Here is a 21,419-nt window from a genome sequence, read left to right as displayed (position 1 = left end):
GAAAATCTTTTTAGTTTGTCCCTGCATGAGGGTGGTGCTGTTTCTCCTGTTTTGTGTTTTCTATTAAGTAGGCTCTAGCTCGCAGCAGGCCATTGGATGAAGACTGAAGGCACCTCCTCTCAACTGGGGATTTATTCGCTGGTTGACCTCCACATTCTTTCAGACTATCAAACAGACTGTGCTGTCACACAGAGGGAACAGTGCTTTGCTAACAAATGTTTATGTGTCAACAAGAGTCAGATTAGCAACTTTGTACACATTGCAAATTATTTTACAAAGAAATCCTGATAACCATAGGGGTGGAAATTCTTTTTCTCTTCATTGTATTGTGAGGATATTAAGCAAACTAACTTTTTTTTCTTTTTTTTTTGTCACCTATCTTTTTGGTGATAGGTGAGACAGTTGTTGGGACACTGATCAATTTGGGTTATGTAGAGATTTTCCCAAGACTGGGGCATAACATGATAATAATATGATATAATTGAGGTTTTATACTGTAGTTGTAATTTTTTTTAATGAAATTTAAACATAATCATATGTAGTTTCTGAGCAACCTGTCCAGTTTATAATTCTGAACATGCCCCAAAGCTTTCTCCACTCTCTTAATACCACCTGGTAGAGGTACATAGGCACCTGAGTCTGTTCTACTGGGTTATTTTTTTCTCCCCACTATCACAATAGGACCCTGATGATTCCTGATGATCACATCAGGAATCATTAGGGATCCTATTGTCAGGGTCTTTATCCAACTAAAAAGATGGTGGCCGGGGTGGGTAATGGAAAATGGAGGGATCACAACTATAAACCAAAATGAGGAACAGAATCTTAACCACAGATTATTAAACAAACCAGAATCAAAGGTCCAAACACATTTACACTGGGCCAAAGACCCAGGACTATGACATCTTTATTGACCAGCCGTCAATATATGAAATTAAACATCCATGAAATTCAACCTGGGTGGAGAGAATTGTGTAAGGTTGATAAAGACAGGGGTAATGAAGCATGGAATCCAAACATACTTAAGTATTTTTAGTGCATTTGTTCCTGGAATTGAAATGTAAATATAAGACTGTATATAAGTGCTCATCTCTGCACTGGAGGGGTGAAGCTACAGGCTGACACTTGAAAGAGTAGAAGACATTCTACAGACAGGTATGTTACAAATATGCTGAGGATCTTCTGTCTTTTCTTTATCGAACTGACAGTAACTTTCCTTAATGTGTTTCTTACAGAGACATTAAATATCATCATGAAGCTGCTGACTGCATCTGCACTTCTCTGTGCAATGATGGCTCTGACCGCTGCTCAGGGTAAGTATAAAAGTATTGCTAGTATCATACTGAATGTTGTGCATGTCAATTGGTCATATACAGCTGTCCAAACAATAAGGTCTATTTTTAAATAGACGTTTTTAAAAATAGAAATCCAAAGGAAGAAAATTGAAATTGAAATTTGTTGAAAAAGTAAAACTAGTGCCAATAAAACACAAGTTAATGACATAATAATAATAATTCCAGTGAAGGGGGAATTGGGTCAGCATTATGTCACACAATATGTTTGCTTTGTCTTCAGATGAGTGCTATGTTCTCAAGAAGTCCTCATCCTGTCCCCGTGATTGGACTGAGTACAACAACCAATGTTACTTCTATGTTTCTACACCCTTACCCTGGGGTGACGCTCAGGTAACAACATCAGGACTCACCAGTTACTGTGACTGTGTTTCTTTGATACTTTGATATTTGGATAAGACCTTATAATCACCTGTTTGTTTCTTTTTATAATTTTACTGTTAAAATTTGTCTAAAATGATAATAGTATGTATTGATCATTATTAATGTTATCATTTATTTTAATATGAATGTATATGTAATATGTATATTATGTGCATTTACATTTTAAATTAAACAACAACAGTATCTAAATGAACAGAAAAAACAAACAAGATAAAGAACTACAGTCTCCCAATATGCACTTCCCTACAGTTTATGCCATGGATAAATCAGCTGTCAATTTTTGCTCCACTTAAAACAAGTTCTTATATTTATTATTAAATATTCATCCAGGCTTATAATAGCAAATATTTTAAAAAATATTATGAAAATAATAATAATAAATACAGTAAATGGTTTAAGCCAACAACATCAACACCACAAAATAATTATAGATCATTTATAGATCATTTTGTAATCATTAATCATTTCAATTTTAATTTAAATTACTAAAACTTTAACTGTTTTTTTAAATTGTTTGTTAAAAGGTAAAATGATTAATTAAAGTTCAGATAATTAACATCAATAATTTTGTCAGTTCATGTAATTATTTTTTAGTATGTTTTATTATTATTTTTATGTTTGCTGTGGAGCAGTCATGAAGGTTGTTTTATAACCCTTTTTGTCTTTTTGTCTACTGTAGAAAAACTGTCAGTCCATGAGTGCAAACCTTGCATCTGTACAGAGCCTTGAGGAATACCAGCTGATTCAGAGGGTGATATCATCCGGTGGACGAACATGGATTGGTGGTTCTGATGGTCAACAGGTATGCCAGTCTGCCAGTTAAAAGAAGAATCTCTCCACTGGATATTTTACTTATTTTACACTCCTAGATTATACAATATCAGTCAAAAGTTTGGATACACCTTCTCATTTAATGGTTTTTCCTTTTTTTAATATTTACGTTGTAGATATTCACGAGAGGAATCTAAACTATGAATAAGCACATTTAGAATTATGCAGTAAACAAAAATGTGTGAAATACCTTAAAATGTGTTTTATATTTTAGATTCTTCAAAATAGCCACCCTTTGCTTTGATTACTGCTTTGCACACTCTTGGCATTCTTTTGATTAGCTTCATGAGGTAGTTACTTGAAATGGTTTTCCAACAGTCTGGAAAAGATGCTGAGAAGACCCTTTTGTCTTCATTCTGTGGTCCATCTCATCCTAAACCATCTCGATTGGGTTTAGGTCAGATGACTGTGGAGGCCAGGCCATTTGCCGCAGCACTCCATCACTGTCCTTCTGGGTCAAATAGTCTTTACACAGCCTGGAGGTGTGTTTGGGATAATTGTCTTGTTGAAAAATAAATAATAGTCCACTAAACACAAACCGAATGGGATACATGTTGCTGCTGGATGCTGTTGTATCCATGCTGGTTCAGTGTGCCTTCAGTTTTTAATAAATCCTGAACAGTGTCACCAGCACAGTACCCCCACACAATCACACCTCTCCTCCATGCTTCATGGTGGGAACAATGCATGCAGAGACCATCCGTTCACCTTTTCTGCATCGTAAAAAAAACACGGTGAGTCAAACCAAAGATCTCAATATTGGACTCATCAGACCAAAGCATAGATTTCCACTGGTCTAATGTCCATTCCTTGTGTTTCTTGGGCCAAACAAATCTCTTTTGCTTGTTGCTTTTCCTTAGTAGTGGTGTCTTAGCAGCAATTTGACCACAAAAGCCCGATTCATGTATTCTCATCTGAACAGTTGATGTAGAGATGTGTCCGCTACTGGAAGTGTGTGGCATTCATCCAGGCTCTAATCTGAGGTGCTGTTAACTTGCGATTTCTGAGGCTGATGACTCGGTTGAATTTATTGCTTGATCGTTTTTCACATTCAAAGTTTTAGCAATTTCCCGGACTGACTGACTTTAAGTTCTTAAAGTAATGATGCACTGTCGTTTCTCTTTACTTACCTGATTGGTTCGTGCAATTATATGAATTCCAACAGTTGTCGAATACGGCTTTCAGCTGTGGACCAACTTGACTTCTGGACAACACAATGGTCCCAGCCCCATGAAGAAGGCAATAAATTCCACAAATTCCACACCTGTGAAGTAAAAACCATTTTTGCTGACTACATCATGGAGCTCATTGACAGAACGCCAAGGGTTTGGAGCGCTGTCAACAGGAATCCAAAAATAAGGCATATTGAGAGTTGTACTGGCCTCATAGAACCACTTTCTACTATCCAGGAGTTAAACACCTCCACACAAAAGTCACTGACGCCAGAGTGGGTTTAGACTTTGCTTTATATGGCAGGTGTGAAACTGTAACAACAAATACAGTGAATATGAGTGTCAAATTAAAATAATTACTTGAGGAGCTGTGTGACCAAGTGCTAATGCTAACACCAAACAACTGTCTACAAACCATAAATTAGCACGCGTAATACAGCACCTAAGTAACTGCTATTAATCAACATAAAGTGCCAAACAATAATGCATACTCACAGGGAATGCCTTTTATCAGCCTTTCACAGCATAGAATCACATTAATCAGTCAATTGTCTGAGTCTTTTACACTTCCCCTGTCCGCACACACACCATGCCTTTCTCTTAAAGGGCCAGTGCACTAACCAAACAAAACGTACAAATTTGACAATAGTCAGAACAAGAGTTATCATTTTTTTCTTTGCTAAATAACTCCGTATCTTGCTTCATATATTTGATGTCTTCAGTTTGTAGCTACAAATTAGGTAGTAGTGAAAATGAAGAAAAAACATTAAATGAGAAGGTGTCCAAAATTTCACTGGTAGGAGATGTTTAATGTATAAGTGTAGTTTCTTTAAAAAGCTATTAATTATATTTCACTATTTTTTTGTTCTCAAGGAGGGTTATTGGTTTTGGATCGATGGAACACGTTTCCAATACACAAACTGGTGTAAGGACGAGCCTAACAACTGGGGGGGCAACGAGCAATGCATGGAAATGAATTTTTCAGGTATATCTTAAAAATAGTCATGAGAGACAGGAAAGTGCATGTATATATATATGATTAGCAGTTAATATTTACGAGTGTTATTGTGATAATACAGAGCACAAAACAACAAAAAAAACCCCATTTCTTTCACTCTCTCACCTTAGATGTATTTTTGTGTCCATGTCATGAAAGCTTCAGTTCAAGATGATTTTTGATGCTTACAGGAAACCAGTGTATGAATGATATGCCTTGCCAGTTCCAATACCCATCTGTCTGCATTAAGAGAAAGTGATGACTCCTGGGCTGACATGAAGGCACATCATCTGAAAAAAGAAACAAATCTTCTCATATATCACTCAAAATACATTTTCACATCTTTACTTTTTTCTTTTGCTGTAACAATGCATAAGGAATGAAGCGACAAGTGAGATAAAATAGAGCTGGATTGTTTCTTTTGAAAGGAGCAATTGAAATGTGTAATGGAAAGAATGCTTTTAGCAAAAACTTTTTAAAAAAGCACCCCAAAAATCCCAACAACTTCTTTCTCATGCATCATTAAAATGTTAAGCATTGAATCAAACTGGTCTGTGAGTATCTGTGCTACTTTGTAACATTATGTAAGCTTTGAGTTCAGTTTTTAAACACTCACTGAGAATATATCCATTCTCTTTTCTGCAGTAGAAGATGAAAGAGCAACAACCGTCTCTGTTGCAGTCTATCTTGTAATAAATGAATGCTTTGAATAGCTCATCTAGTACAGATGTTACTCCATAACCAGACTGAACAGAAACATTTAATGATTATTTGATTGGTAAAATGTCAGCCTGAAATGCCTCCTTGAAAAAAATGGTCTTTCATTCATTTTGATTAAGACTGAAGCTAAATTTCTCAAATGTAGTCCTTAGCATATCTCTAACAATGCTTCATATTCACACCTGTCTTAGGTTAATCCGCACATTAATCTGCTGAATCCCATGAAAATGTTACCTTGTTACTTTAATCATTTTACTCTGATGCTTTGTGCTTCTGTGTCCTCCATCTAATTCCTGCTTTTGACGGCATGAGAACACACAACCGCACAATAAGATACAAAAAAATAACACATGATGAGGAGGTGTCATGGTACTGGGTCTTTTTGACCCAGTGTTTTGAGTTTCTGGTGTTTTTTGTCATTTTCTATTATGTTAGTCTACGTTGTTATTCTAGGGTTGATTCTGTAGTGCCTTGGTTACTCTGTTTAGCTTTTGTTTATTAGATTCGCCCTTGTGTGTTTCCCCTCTGTGTCTCCCTCTGTGTGTCTGTGTTTATTTAATAGTGTGAGTTCTTGTGCCGTGTTTCTCCTTGTGTTTTATTCCCTCATGTTTATCCATGTTTCCCCATGTCTGCTCTCTCCCTCACTCCCTCTCGTCGGTCTACACGGGCCGCGTACTCAAAGACCGCTAAGGCCGGAAGTGCGAGGCTTGAGAAATTGGACGGTCTACCCCGTTACGCTGCCCAGGTTGCCTAGCAACCATGATACTAACCGTTGGACAAATTTCATACAGCATTGTTTGCTCATTTGTTTTTACATGACCACGGGACGGTAAAAACATGATTGTTGGGTGAATTTCTGTACTGAACAGTCATTTTAAGATTAGCTATGAATAACAATTAGCGGATGTTGTTCATGAGACTAAAGTCATCTCACTTTCAACTCAATTCAATTCATCCATCCATTCGCTTCCGCTTATCCTTTTCAGGGTCGCGGGGGGCGCTGGAGCCTATCCCAGCTGTCATAGGGCGAGAGGCGGGGTACACCCTGGAAAGGTCACCAATCTGTTGCAGGGCCAACACACAGGACAGACAACCATTCACACTCACATTCACTCGCACATTCACACCTAGTGACAATTTCGATTATCCAATTAACCTATTCCCACAAGCTGCATGTCTTTGGAACATGAACATCAATTCAATTCAATTCAATTTTATTTATATAGCGCCAAATCACAACAACAGTCGCATCAAGGCACTTTATATTGTACAGTAGATCGTACAATAATAGATACAGAGAAAAACCCAACAATCAAATGACCCCCTATGAGCAAGCACTTTGGCGACAGTGGGAAGGAAAAACTCCCTTTTAACAGGAAGAAACCTCCGGCAGAACCAGGCTCAGGGAGGGGCGGGGCCATCTGCTGCGACCGGTTGGGGTGAGAGAAGGAAAACAGGATAAAGACATGCTGTGGAAGAGAGACAGAGATTAATAACAGATATGATTCGATGCAGAGAGGTCTATTAACACATAGTGAGTGAGAAAGGTGACTGGAAAGGAAAAACTCAATGCATCATGGGAATCCCCCGGCAGCCTACGTCTATTGCAGCATAACTAAGGGAGGATTCAGGGTCACCTGGTCCAGCCCTAACTATATGCTTTAGCAAAAAGGAAAGTTTTAAGCCTAATCTTGAAAGTAGAGATAGTGTCTGTCTCCCGAATCCAAACTGGAAGCTGGTTCCACAGAAGAGGGGCCTGAAAACTGAAGGCTCTGCCTCCCATTCTACTTTTAAATACTCTAGGAACAACAAGTAGGCCTGCAGAGCGAGAGCAAAGTGCTCTAATAGGGTGATATGGTACTACAAGGTCATTAAGATAAGATGGGGCCTGATTATTTAAGACCTTGTTTGTCAGGAGCAGGATTTTGAATTCAATTCTGGATTTAACAGGAAGCCAATGAAGGGAAGCCAAAACAGGAGAAACATGCTCTCTCTTTCTAGTCCCTGTCAGGACTCTTGCTGCAGCATTTTGGATTAATTGAATGCTTTTCAGGGAGGTTTTAGGACTAATGATAATAATGATAATAATGAATTACAGCAGGGCCATGCAGAGATGTTTAGGGGCGGGTGCTCAAAGTTAAAAAGGGGCACATTGAACCAGGCTGAATAACAACAACACACATTCATCAAGAATCTGATATGAGATCGCATCATACTATATCACTGTTGTGAGGCAAAGCAAACGTAGCCTATGTTTTACCCGATGGGTACAATGTTGCTGTTGAAGAGTTGCTGCTGCTCATGTTGCTGATAGTGCTGGGGGGCAGGGCTGTGTTGATCTGAGACTGTAGACATTAAAAAGTCCATAGGAGAGATGGTAGCTGATTAAACAAGTGTCATGAGATAACAACAAAATGCAAAGATTGGTGACAGTGCTTGGAACCATAAGGCAACAAAAAACTGAGAAATAAACAAGGCTCTGCCTGTGAATCACTCTTTGCCTCTCTTCCTCCTTCCATCCCCTGTCATGGTCCTGGGCCACGTTGGCCCAGTATTCTTAGTTTTCATGTATTTTGTTCCTTATTTAGGCCATGCTTCCTGGGTTTGCTCTGTTACATTGTTTCCTTATGTGTTTTCCCCTTGTGACTCTTACCCCCTGTGTGTCCCTCTGGGTCCCTCTGTGTATCTGTGAGCCCTCGTCTCTCCTTGTGTTTTATTCCATGTTTTCCCCTGCCCGTTATGTCTGTGCTCTCCCCGTGCTCTCTCTCCTCCTGTCTGAACCTCTGTACTTCCTGTTGTACTTTGACAGTCTCCCGTCAGTGTTGTGTTCACTCCTGCCGTGTCTTGTTATGATTATCAGTGTCACCTGTGTTCCCCGTGTGCTCCCACTTCCCTCGTTAACCCTCTGTGTATTTATGTCTGTGTCTCCCTCAGTTCTGTGTCGCGTTCTCCCTCATGCTGTGTGTGATTCTCCCCGTGTCTCCTAGTGTACATTATAATTAGCTTTTCCCAGTTTAGTTTGTATGGTTTTTCTGTCCAGCAATAAAGCTGTGTTTTCAGTTCATTCCTGCCTCCGTGAGCTTGCGTTTGGGTCCTCATCCTGCCTGCACACAGCCTAACCATGACATCCCCTCATTTCATCTATCACTCTCCACTTGCTGTACATCTGAGAACAAGGCACAAACTGCTATTGCAATAAACTATTATTTAATTATCCACACTTAACAACTCTTACACTTAATCTATAATAAAATGATGACAGAAAAATGTTATAGAAGCAAAACATTCCAGTTGTGCTTATTATTATTTTTATACTGGAATACCTCTCCAACAACTGGTACATGTGTTAATGTTACCAGTGCTCTTTGTAATCCAGCTGCTGAGGGATCCACTGCCTTTATTAGCCTCACACAGCTCCTACTGTTTCCTCCTCATGTCCTTACCAGCCATGTCTGGACAATGTTATATTATGAGTAATAATTTAAAAAATCCATATACATAAAACACACACATGCACACACAGTGACATTTTAGACCTTCTTCAGAATACTGTATATACTGTGGGCACAAGTTTGCATCATGGTGCTGATCCAGAATCCTTCCCTTATTATTTATTACTAGAGCTACAATAATAAAGCAATGAGGGAAAAAAAGTAATAAATTTGAAATAATGTATTTATGATGATTCCATTTGTTTCACTATCCACTCTGTGCAGGGAGAAAGCTTATTACATTTTTAAACTGTAGAGATACAATAATTTTGCTGCTGTAAAATCAGCATTTTGTCTTATTTAAAATATAAATCTAATATAATCTGTTTCTTAATGCACGTTCTTTAAAATACAGCGTGTTATATTATAATTATAATAATCCATTATTATGTGGACATGCATATTAGATCGTTTTAAGTGAAATATAAGCCCTCCAGTGCATTGAAGGACATGTCGTGGTCAAAAATGACTCCAAGGTTCCTCACAGTGTTACTGGAGGCCAAGGTAATACCATCCAGAGTAAGAATCTGGTTAGATACCATATTTCTAAGATTTTCAGGCCCAAGTACAATAACCTCAGTTTTATCTGACTTAAGAAGCAGAAAATTAGAGGTCATATGTTACACCCTGAAAAGGGGCTGAAAAGGGGATAAGTCAATGACAACGCTCAGACACGATGCTTCTCTTTCAGCAGCTTCATTGCGAATGAGGCATCGTGGCCAGAGCTCCCCCTTCCGGCAACGGCAGACATAACGAATCAATCATGATCACTAAATCACATGGATTATTCCCCAGGCTCGACAAGTAGATCACAGATTGAATTTTACACAGGTTATAGTCACATTAAGGATTGTTATCCGGTTGAACAAAGTCATGAACTCTTTTAACTGTTTTGTGTTACATTACACCTCTTTGATGGGACTTCTTTTACCCTTGTTTATACATTTACATATTTGAAAGAAATTAAATAATACATTGAGTAACTTTTAACCATTATGAACTTGAACTAATAATCAATCTATCACACACTCCCCCACAAAATTAGATGTCGTCCCGACATCACAACTCTTATGAACTAAAAATTAACAAAATGTCACAAAATCCAGTCATTTTTAATCTTAGTTCCCTCTTTTGTACTGAGTCTTAAGTCTGTTCGTTGGTCAGTATCTTTGCATGAACAGTGGCTGACAAATTTGGAAGGAATTAGGCCACATGGTTATTGGTTGAATGTCTCTGTGTTGTATGGGCTGATACTGGTAGGGAATCTCGTTTGTACACACTGTATTGTAGCATGTTGGAGTACCCAGCTGATCATAGGTGAAAACCTTAGGGGCTCGTCTCTCCCTCCTTGGCAAACTATAGGTCCCTTCTCTGTTGCTTTCAGGCAAGCATGGGCATGGAGATTCTAGAGTTTCATCCATTACCTCTCCAACTACTTGTACATCTTCCTCTCGATGGTCTTCTTCCTGTGGCCTGTTTTTCGTTCTGTGTCTCAGGCTCCTCTGTGTACAACATGAGCCTTTCTTCACCCGGTGGTTCATTACCACCAATCTCTGGTTTCTCCTGGCCATCACCATGCTCTGTGACCCTCTCTGTACTGGGCACTTGAGTCTGTGTTACGGGCCCATAATAGTACCCCCATTCCTCCTCATCATCTTCCACTTCCTGGTTCACCTGTTCTGCGTCTTTTCCCTCACCCTTCTTTTTTTTGCTTTGGTGATACTGCTGGTGGCCTTTCCAGGGTAAGTAATCACATGGCAGCAGCAGGTTGCGGTGCATGATTCTCGACCTTCCCCTCCCTTGCTCTGGTTTCACTTCATACACGGGGAGGCCTTCTGCAACTTGACGGATGACAACATGGATGTCCTGTTCCCAGTGATTACGAAGCTTCCCGGTTCCTCCTCTAGGGGTCAGATTTCGGACAAGAACACGATCGCCAGGATATAACACAGAGCTTCTCACTTTCCCATCATAATGTTTTTTACCCCTGTCTGCTGACTTTTTTGCATTCTCCCGTACTATGTCATATGCCTCTTGCATTTCTCGTGTCCATTTCTCCATGTAGGTTCGGTGGTCTGTTGTCCCTGTCTCAGAGGTGAGACCAAACAGCAGATCAATAGGTAACCTTGGGGACCTGCCAAAAAGAAGGTAGAAAGGAGAAAACCCAGTTACCTCACTTCTGGTACAGTTATAGGCGTAGATAAGCTTGTTCAAGGACTCTTTCCAACTTGTCTTCTGCCTATCAGTCAGTGTCCTTAACATTTGTAGTAACGTCCGGTTGAACCGTTCAACTTGTCCATTCCCTTGTGGGTGATATGGGGTAGTTCGGGATCCCAATATGCCACAGTTCTTTTTCAGCTGGGCAAAGAGCTGGTTCTCAAATTCACCACCTTGGTCATGGTGTATCCGTGCTGGCAGTCCAAACTTCAAGGCGTAGTCATTAAAGATGCGATCAGCAACCGTTTTGCCAGACTTGGAGGTGGTGGCATAAGCCTGTGCAAAACGAGTAAAGTGGTCAACAATCACCAAAATATACTCGTAACCACCCTTACACTTGTCCAAGTGGAGAAAATCTATTGACACCAGTTCAAACGGCTGTGTGGTAACAATACTGGTGAGCGGTGCCCTCGCTTCTTTACATGGTATCTTTTGTTTCAGGCAAGTGCAGGTCTTTGTCACATAATGTTCAATGTCTCGTTGCATGTAAGGCCAAAAGAATCGATCTCTGATCAGTGATGTTGTTCGATCAGTGCCCTGATGACCCATCTCATCATGCAACTCTCTCAGTACAGTTTCTTTGTACTTTCCAGGCAACACAAGCTGTCTCTTGGTTGTGGTTTTTCTGCGAAGAATACCATCTTCATCAATATGAAGTCTTTCCCATTCACGCAGGAGACACTTGCTTTGGGCACTTAGTGTGTTAAGCTCATGCCTTGTTGGCTTTTCATTCCTCATTTTGCACTGCATTATTGGGCCAATATTTTCATCGTCTTGCTGTCCTTGTTTGATCTCTGTAACCGAAAATTGGTTGTGTGGTTCTTCACTCACTGATGTAAACTGGAGACAGGTGAGTATGGGGCAAACCATTGGTGAGTTGAAATCTGGAGTCTCCACAACTTGGGTTATTGCTGCCACACAATCTGAACCCACTTCCTCTGTACACCGTTCCGTCGTTTCCTCTATCTCAACAGGCATTCTTGAAAGACTATCAGCATCCACATTCTCTCTACCTGGGCGATATCGGATGGTGAAATGGAAGTCTGCAAGCTCTGCCACCCATCTACATCCAGTTGCATTTAGCTTGGCACTTGACAGGATGTAGGTGAGGGGGTTATTGTCAGTGAACACAGTGAAAGTAGGCGCATAATAAAGATAATCTCTAAATTTCTCTGTGACGGCCCACTTCAGCGCGAGAAACTCCAGTTTTCCTGAGTGGAGATGATAGTTTCGTTCAGCTGCAGTCAATGTCCGGGAGCCATAAGCAATCACACGGAGTTTATTATCCTGTAGTTGGTATAGAACTGCTCCGAGGCCTTGGGCTGAGGCATCGGTGTGGAGGATGAATGGTTTAGAAAAATCTGGAAACCCGAGGACTGGTGGCTCAACTAGGCAGTCTATTAGTCGTTCCAATATGCGCTGATGTTCTTCAGTCCACACAATTGACTTGTGTGATGGAACCCCTTTACGGTTTCTTGTGACTTGTTTTGTGTTTGTCTGATTTTGGGGTACATTGTTATCTTCTGTTGTGCCTTTCAACAAGCTATACAGTGGACCATAATACGGGAGAAGTCCCGTATGTACTGCCTATAGTAACTTAACAAGCCCAAGACAGTTCGCAGCTCTCCCACATTGCTTGGTCTCCTGTCCTTCAAGGCTCTTACTGCGTTGGTGTCAGCTGGATCAATTTTGCTACCTTCGGCTGAAACAATTCTCCCTAGATAGCGAACCTCATGTTTGAATAATTCACATTTACTAGGTTTAAGCTTGATCCCATACTTCCTCAGTAGCTGGAGCACTTTTCTGACATGACTGACATGATCATCAAATGAATGACTGTACACTAGAGTGTCATCAAGGTAGGGTACACAAATGTTGTCTCGCACCTCTTCCAGACACTCTTCCATGCAGCGTTGGAAGGCTGCAGGTGCATTCATCAGCCCGAATGGAATCCTTATCCATTCGTACAGGCCCCATGGTGTCACAAAAGCAGTTAAAGGTCGGCTGCCTTCATCCATAAAGCCCTGATGGTAGGCCTTGCCTTGGTCTAACAATGAAAACCATGAGTTGCCGCCAAGACTGTCGAGAATGTCCTGCACTCGAGGGATTGGTTGTCTGTCTGGATGAGTCTTTTGTTTAGTTCTCTGTAATCTATACAAAGACGTAAGCTGCCGTCCTTCTTTCTCACACAGACAACGGGCGAGGCATAAGATGAGTTGGATTTCTTGACCCATCCTTGTGCAATAAGGTTGTGCAGATACTCTTTCATCTCTTTGTATAGCGGCTTTGGTACCGACAGGTAAGTGCGTGCTACAGGATCCATATCCTTCAATGATATCTTCAGTTTCAACTTGTCGATACATCCAATATCATCATCTGATTTGGAAAAGGAAAAGCATTCCTCACGGAGCATCTTTTGCACCACCTCTCTTTCGGATTCACTCAGGTGAGTAAGGTCAATTGGTGGGTCCCATGAGGTGTCAGGGATTTGCTCACTCTCTGCATTCACTTGATTCACCAATAATGGGGACCACTGGTCAGATTTCTCTAAAACCGTTGCTGGGTACACAGCTTGAATTTGCTCTAAGGTGCCCACAACAGTTTTTCCTGACAGCTCAATATCATGATCAGTGGGATTTTGCACATCAAGAACAATATAGGGGGGGACCCCCCTCCTGAGTTCTACCAGTGTCTCACAAAACTCCAGGCCTTCAGCCCACTGAGGGTTTATGTCAGGCTCAAAGAGAAGTGTAGTGTCTTTCTTCAGCAGGCGGGTCTGCACCTTACAGTCAATCTGAACAGAAGTGTGTTTGGGTACAATGACTTTCTCTTTGTTGTTCTCACAACAAAATCATGTGATTGTTCAGCAGTCACTAAATCAATAAAGGTTGTGACATTTTCTCTTTTAAGGCAAGGGAAAGCCCCTCTTAATGCCTCGTGCAACTGCTCAGTTCTTGCAGCATCCATTTGCTCTATAGTACTAGTTTTCAGTATTTGCTCAATGACATTAAAGCCTAGAATGGGCTGCGAAAGACTTCCGCCTTTCATCACTAACATGGGGACTACAAGTTCTTTAGGGTTTGCTCCCTCAGCAGCTAGACCAAAAGTGACTTCAATGAAACCCTTGTAAGGGATGTTTTGACCATTAGCAGCTGAGATTTTTAAATCGTCAGGTGCATCAAGTAACTCACAAACATCTCTTAATTTCTCATGTGGTAAGTACTTCTTTTCCACTTTTCATCAACAATACACACTTGAGAGCCTGTATCCCATAAGGCTTGAGTTTGGTGGCCTTGTATATAACAGTCAACTATACACTGTTTCCCGACAAGAGCAACAAGATGGGACTGGCTGTCCACCCTTTTGGGGTGAATAACACTTGCCTTTGGGTGCGTGTGCTGATTTACCTGAGGCTGAGAGTGTTTGTTGCATTGTCTTCTGTGTCTGGGCCAGTGCTCGGCTTGGCACATCTTAGAACAATAAGTGCTTTTTTTACAAGCTGCACACCTTCTGAGTCTTTTGAGTTTCCCCGGAACACGACAGTAAGAGCAAAGCTGTTGGGACGTTACACTATTGTTGGTTACTCCCTGTCCCGTGGGGGCAACCACCGTCCGTTTAAAGGTTGATCTTTGTCTGGTCTAGTTAGTTTCGCCCTGCAACCTGCGAGGAAGTGTTCACTGCTACCACATCGATAGCAATGGTTGCAGTACTCAGTCCCACTTTGCTGGCAGCCAAAGCACTTCCTTAGGCGTGCTCGGTTTACAGCAGGATACTGACGTTGTGGTGCGAACCCCTGTTGATACTGAGCTGTATCACCTCTCCGTCCAGGTCCCACAGGAAGCCAGTAGTTGTGTGGCAGATGCTCGAGATGAGAAGAGGGAACATATTCTGGTGCTGCAAGTGAGGCAGAATACTGTGTTTGTGCCGGACTAGGCTGTTGAATTATTTCTTTGATTTGTGCAACTTCAGCACCAAGATTTTTCAATAATGCCATATCAGAACGGATTTCTTTAAGTTCATTTAGTAGGTCAGGCTGAGCTTTGCTGATGGATTCTGGTTTCAGGTTTTTCCCTTTTTTATCTGCAGGGGTGTCAGACAGAAGTGAATGCACAGTGGTTGGCCGCTGCTGGGAGAGTAACTTCTTTTTATTTTGTCTCTCTGCTTCATTTGCACAGGCAACATTGAGTTTCTCAAGGAGGAGCTCATCACTGGTTGTGGTTTCCTGTAGGTAGGGCTGGAGGTCACTTTTAATGTTATCATTTTGCAGGCCTGTCAGAACTGTATGAAGGAACATGCTCTGTACAAGCACAGGATCATATCTTAAGCCAGATTCAGCTTCTTGCGATGCAAACAGAATTTTCTGTCTTAAATCTAGGGCACGGATTAAGAAAGTTTGTGGGGTTTCTTTAATGCTTTGGACTTCTGACGTGAGTTGTTTGTAAAGTTCTGTTGCACCTCGTTCTTGGTAGTGGGACCTTAGAATCCTCCTCAGAGTAGGCAACGTAAGGTTAGTTTTGCCCTCCAGGTAGCTGCGCAATTGTAAGCCTGGTGCTATTGCCCTGATTACTGCATCAACTATTTCTATTTCAGGGACTCCTTTGCTGATGCCTTGTTCAATCTGGTGAGCTAGGCTGGAGAAAGTTAGTTTATCCTTTTGGCCGGGCTCACCAATCTGACCTGATATTTTGAATTCTCTGCCCCACGGTAATGTCAGAAAAGGTGGAGTGGTTTGTTTAGCATTATTGTCCCCCACACTCCTCGACAGTTTGGCTGGACTAGGTTGCTTTGCCTTGTTCTGTCGTGATAATGCAAGAGCCAACTGAAGCGTCTCTATTTCCTTTATCAACTGTTCTTCTTCTGAGGCCTCACCAACCTGTTCCTGCACCTCATCTGTCTGGTTAGCATCTGGGGTTTTGTGTCCCGATGTACCATTCTGAGCAGCCTGTTGCAACTCAAAAATTTTATCTTTCAAAATCAGTAGCTCTGACATACCCTCATCTTCAAGCTCACCCAGCTCCTCTCTTTCTAAGTGCTGTATTATATAGGAAATGAGAAAGGTACGACTTTTACCCGATACCTTTTCAAGTTTTGAACCAGCAATATTTAGGAAATCACAAACTTCGATCAAAATGTCTCTTGTCACTGTATACAATGTACCAGCAACTTCTAACTTCAGGTCCTCTAGCCCTGAAGACTCCATTTCAGTCTATGGTTTGTGGAAAAGATCAGTGTGATGTAAGACCTCTTTGCAGAAGACTCAGTGCAGCTTCCCTGGCACCAGCAGTTAACCTCAGGTTGCATGCAAGTCCCTCTGCATAACTGTCGAAACCAGCACACTGTATCTCCCACCGTGGTATTTGATGTGAGGGGTTGAATGATGACTGGGGCGTCTATCTGGGACAGCGGGCCCTCATCACATTCATCCCAGCGGTGCCTCCAAAATGTTACACCCTGAAAAGGGGCTGAAAAGGGGATAAGTCAATGACAACGCTCAGACACGATGCTTCTCTTTCAGCAGCTTCATTGCGAATGATTCAGAAATATAAACACACATACAAAAGTAGTAAACATCTTAATAACAATGTACAGTCTCTATTAGTTGTAAGAGAAAATATCTCAAGACTGTTTTCTTTCCTTTCCTTTAAATTACAGATTAAATTGAATGTAAGAATTCACAAAAACAGCTTATGAATCAATAAACAAACTTAGATCATTAAACTTAAATGTACAGAAAATAAACAAAATATTCATATAAAAATACTAACAGGCATTTGTCCCTTCACACAAAATAAACATGTTCTTTGTCCAGACCAAATGCAAAATGCACACAATGCTGTATGTTTCATACACAGTCTGGCACGATAATGCTTCATGCTAGCCACCAACAGAGCGCTTAGCTTAGCTAGCTGCTTATAGCTTATCCTGACAACACAGTTAACACAGATCATCTAAATATTCCTAGTATCCTCTTGGTACATTTGGAAACACGGTCAGTACAGCTCAACATACAGATTTATAAAGTTCAAAAGCAGAATCGCTCAATTATTACCTGAAAAGGGGATAAGTCAATGACAACGCTCAGACACGATGCTTCTCTTTCAGCAGCTTCATTGCGAATGAGGCATCGTGGCCAGAGCTCCCCCTTCCGGCAACGGCAGACATAACGAATCAATCATGATCACTAAATCACATGGATTATTCCCCAGGCTCGACAAGTAGATCACAGATTGAATTTTACACAGGTTATAGTCACATTAAGGATTGTTATCCGGTTGAACAAAGTCATGAACTCTTTTAACTGTTTTGTGTTACATTACACCTCTTTGATGGGACTTCTTTTACCCTTGTTTATACATTTACATATTTGAAAGAAATTAAATAATACATTGAGTAACTTTTAACCATTATGAACTTGAACTAATAATCAATCTATCACACATACAGGTCTTTATGTTTTTAAGGCATTCCTGCAGTTTAACTAATTGGTGTGTGTTACCTGGCTTCATGGATAGATAGAGCTGTGTGTCATCTGCATAGCAGTGAAAATTTATGCTATGTCTTCTAATGATGCTGCCTAAGGGAAGCATGTATAATGTAAATAGAATTGGTCCTAGCACTGAACCCTGTGGAACACCATAATTGACCTTAGTGTGTGAAGAGGACTCTCCATTTACTTGAACAAATTTGAGTCTATTAGATAGATATGATACAAACCACTGCAGTGCAGTACCTGTAATACCTACAGCATGTTCTAATCGCTCTAATAGGATATTATGATCAACAGTATCGAACGCAGCACTAAGGTCTAGCAGGACAAGCACAGAGATGAGTCCACTGTCAGAGGCCATAAGAAGATCATTTGTAACCTTCACTAAAGCTGTTTCTGTGCTGTGATGAGCTCTGAAACCTGACTGAAACTCTTCAAATAAGCCATTCCTCTGCAGATGATCTGTTAGCTGTTTGACAACTACTCTTTCAAGGATTTTTGATATAAAAGGAAGGTTGGAGATTGGCCTATAATTAGCTAAGACTGCTGGGTCTAGAGATGGCTTTTTAAGTAAAGGTGTAACTACAGCCACCTTGAAGGCCTGTGGTACATAGCCGATTATTAGAGATAGGTTGATCATATTTAAGATTGAAGCATTAATTAATGGCAGGACTTCTTTGAGCAGTTTTGTAGGAATGGGGTCTAAAAGACACGTTGATGGTTTGGAGGAATTAATTATTGAAGTTAACTCAGAAAGATCAATTGGAGAAAAAAAGTCTAACTTAACATCAATGGTACTAAAAGTAGCTGTAGATAATATTACATCTGTGGGATGATTATTGGTAATTTTTCTCTAATGATAAAAATTTTATTTGTGAAGAAGTTCATGAAGTCATTACTAGTTAACGTTAAAGGGATTGTTGGCTCAGTAGAGCTCTGACTTTTGTCAGCCTGGCTACAGTGCTGAAGAGAAACCTGGGGTTGTTCTTATTTTCTTCAATCAGTGACAAATAGTAAGATGTTCTGGCTTTGCGGAGGGCTTTCTTATAAAGCAGCAAACTATTTCTCCAGGCTAAATGACGATCCTCTAAATTTGTGACACGCCATTTCCTCTCCAGCTTACGAGTTATCTGCTTTAGGCTACGTGTTTGAGAATTATACCACGGAGTCAGGTACTTCTGATTTGAGACCTTAGTTTTCACAGGAGCTACAGTATCCAGAGTCGCATGCGTAGTGAGGAGGTAAAATTTTAACAAGATAATCGACCTCTGTTGGAGTAGTGTTCAGATAGCTGCTCTGCTCTGTGTTGGTACAGGGCATTGAAGATGATAACAGTGGGTGGATTATATTCTTAAACTTAGTTACAGCACTTTCAGGAAGACATCTGCTGTGATAAAGTCTACTCTCCACTGCTGTGTAATCAATTATTGTAAATGTAAATGTTATCAGGAAATGATCAGACAGCAGAGGGTTTTCAGGAAACACTGTTAAATGTTCAGTTTCTATGCCATATGTTAAAACAAGATCTAGAGTGTGGTTAAAGTGGTGGGTGGGTTCTTTTACATTTTGAGAGAAGCCAATTGAGTCTAATAACAGATTAAATGCAATGTTGAGGCTGTCATTTTTAGCATCTACATGGATGTTAAAATCACCCACAATAATTATTTTATCTGAGCTGAGAACTAAATCAGATAAAAAGTCTGAGAAATCAGACAGAAACTCTGTGTAAGGCCCAGGCACCAACCTCACTAAAATAAAGAGAAAAAAAAGAACTCCCACCTGTAAGCTATTAGAGGTGCATTGTAAAGGTATTTACAAAATGTGCTTAATTCTTCTGGGCATCAAAACATGGCAGTATAGGACACGGTCTGTTTGACAGGTGGAAAGAAGGTGGAGCCCAAAAGGCCGAGTCAAGTCCTAAATCAGTGGAGACATAATCAGGCTTCATGCAATTTAAGAAGGAAAACACAAAATAGGATTAACATCGCCGTCCTCATGGAAGGAGGAACACAAATGATATTCCCACAATGCAAATTATGACCAAGGTCATTTTAGTAAAGTACAAGCAAGTCCTCTGCCTCGAGAAATCTTTGACCAAAGACCCTACACAGGATAAACAATCTGGCAGTCGCTTCTAAAATATTGAATCCAGCAGAAAAAAACAAATCTGTCCCACAAAATAAGAAAGAACTTGCTGTCCACAGTTTGTCACTGTTTCACCTGTAGCTGCTGTTTATCCACAGCCATAATACCAAAAACAAATATTTCCATAGGGAACAACAAACATTTCAGAAAGTTTAGACCTGATTTGAGACACAGAAAGAAATCACAAAATGATGTCAGCTACACCCATTGCGACCTACTAATGGCACCCATTGCTTATGCAATCATAATTATTATTTAACACTGCAGACAATTATGAAAGAATTATTAAAACTGATCTTTGTCTTCATAAACACAGAAATCAGGGATCTAGGCATCACTGTCACAGGTTTCATTTAGAGAAACATGAAATAACTGATGAGGACAACACTTCAGGCTTTAAACTATCCTTTAATATCAGCTTATTAGTTTTATTTATTCAGGCTGTTGGTTGAGCACATAACCTTAGAGCAACATTGTGATTCAGTTTCATGTGTGGCTGATGATGCAAACACAGTTTGTTTCTTTAATAAGAGTTGGTGACACATGGAGAGGTGATACTTTAGCTGATACAGTGGATCTGAAAACATTCTCATATTACAGTAAATATACTAACTGCAATTGTCCCATAGAAAGCCCCATCTCGTTGTCTCAGATCTTCTTCTTCCCTTTCACTCTCCGTCCCCTCCCCCCGTCTTGTCACCATGGGGAGCAGGGCTTTCAGCTGCTCTGCTCCTCGACTCTGGAATTCCCTACCTCCTGATTTAAGAAATATCTCTTCCTTCTCTCTCTTTAAGTCCCAACTCAAAACCCACTTGTTCAAAATAGCTTATCCCACATAACCTCTCCATTTGGCTATTTTAAATTTGTTTATGTTTTATGATTGTGTAAACTCTTTGGTTTTATGTTGCTTTTTTATTCTACTGTGTACAGCGACCTTGAGTGTTTTGAAAGGCGCTTTCAAATAAAAATGTATTATTATAATAGTTTTAATGTCTAAAGGGAAGGATGTAGATTTTAAAGTTTATCACAATTTACTCTGTGAACAACCTTCAAAACCTGACAGTGTACACTTCAACCCTCAGCCTCATGCCGTCCCAAAGATCTTTACAACAGAATCACTTTTTTGAGGTTACAGAATTTACAGCTTGCAGCACAATAATGTCAGACATGATTTCACCTGTAGCTGCAGTTTCCATGTTCAATAATAAGACTCAATCAAAGATCCATCATTATCGAAGAATGACTTAAAAATACTGATAAAGCGAATAACTATAAAAACAAGCTTCAAACCACTGTTTCATTTCTCTGGTATTTATTCAGCATGTTGACTGAACATCCACCCTTTTCTAAGAAACATCCCTATTCAGTATCATGTGAGACTGATGGTGCCAAAAAACATGTTTCTTTAATGGGAGTTTACATAACATTCTCATATTACAGAACAGAGTAAATATGTTTGTCTCATGCACCTCAAGCATCTTGTGAAGTGGTGCAATATAAATGAAACTGAATTCAACTGAAAATTAAAATGAATCATTAGGACAGAAATATACAGTTAACTGTTGGTTTAAATAATAATAATGGATTGCATTTATATAGTGCTTTTCGAGACCCTTAAAGCGC

General features: G+C 40.2%; 2 protein-coding genes across 2 annotated transcripts; one reads left to right on the top strand and one right to left on the bottom strand.

Moving 5' to 3' along the window:
- The first annotated feature begins 1,110 nt into the window (after window positions 1-1,110).
- Window positions 1,111-5,210, top strand: LOC116318831 (ladderlectin-like). The gene is made up of 6 exons (XM_039599269.1): window positions 1,111-1,155; window positions 1,236-1,313; window positions 1,576-1,685; window positions 2,416-2,538; window positions 4,613-4,724; window positions 4,928-5,210. Exons 2-6 carry the CDS (start codon window positions 1,253-1,255, stop codon window positions 4,993-4,995), a joined length of 474 nt encoding a protein of 157 aa, XP_039455203.1. The 5' UTR covers window positions 1,111-1,155; window positions 1,236-1,252; the 3' UTR covers window positions 4,996-5,210.
- Window positions 5,211-14,493: 9,283 nt separating this feature from the next.
- On the bottom strand, window positions 14,494-17,513 carry LOC120433263. Its single transcript, XM_039599263.1, has 2 exons — window positions 17,214-17,513; window positions 14,494-16,626 (listed from the first exon to the last, which is right to left on the bottom strand). The coding sequence occupies exon 2, from the start codon at window positions 16,362-16,364 to the stop codon at window positions 14,745-14,747; it is 1,620 nt and encodes a 539-aa protein (XP_039455197.1). The 5' UTR covers window positions 16,365-16,626; window positions 17,214-17,513; the 3' UTR covers window positions 14,494-14,744.
- Between the last annotated feature and the right edge of the window lie 3,906 nt (window positions 17,514-21,419).

The sequence above is a fragment of the Oreochromis aureus genome, linkage group 3 (assembly GCF_013358895.1).
Source record: "Oreochromis aureus strain Israel breed Guangdong linkage group 3, ZZ_aureus, whole genome shotgun sequence".
In the NCBI taxonomy this organism is placed as follows: Eukaryota; Metazoa; Chordata; class Actinopteri; order Cichliformes; family Cichlidae; genus Oreochromis; species Oreochromis aureus.
Note: the sequence above shows the minus strand (reverse complement) of the source record. Positions and strands in the feature narration are given on the sequence as shown.

Excerpts from the sequence above, each read along its gene's own strand:
- LOC116318831 (XM_039599269.1), top strand. The coding sequence starts at position 1,253 with ATGAAGCTGCTGACTGCATCTGCACTTCTCTGTGCAATGATGGCTCTG. Across the intron at positions 1,314-1,575 it reads GGCTCTGACCGCTGCTCAGG|ATGAGTGCTATGTTCTCAAG; the intron begins GTAAGTATAAAA and ends CTTTGTCTTCAG. Across the intron at positions 2,539-4,612 it reads GTGGTTCTGATGGTCAACAG|GAGGGTTATTGGTTTTGGAT; the intron begins GTATGCCAGTCT and ends TTTGTTCTCAAG.
- LOC120433263 (XM_039599263.1), bottom strand. The coding sequence starts at position 16,364 with ATGGAGTCTTCAGGGCTAGAGGACCTGAAGTTAGAAGTTGCTGGTACA.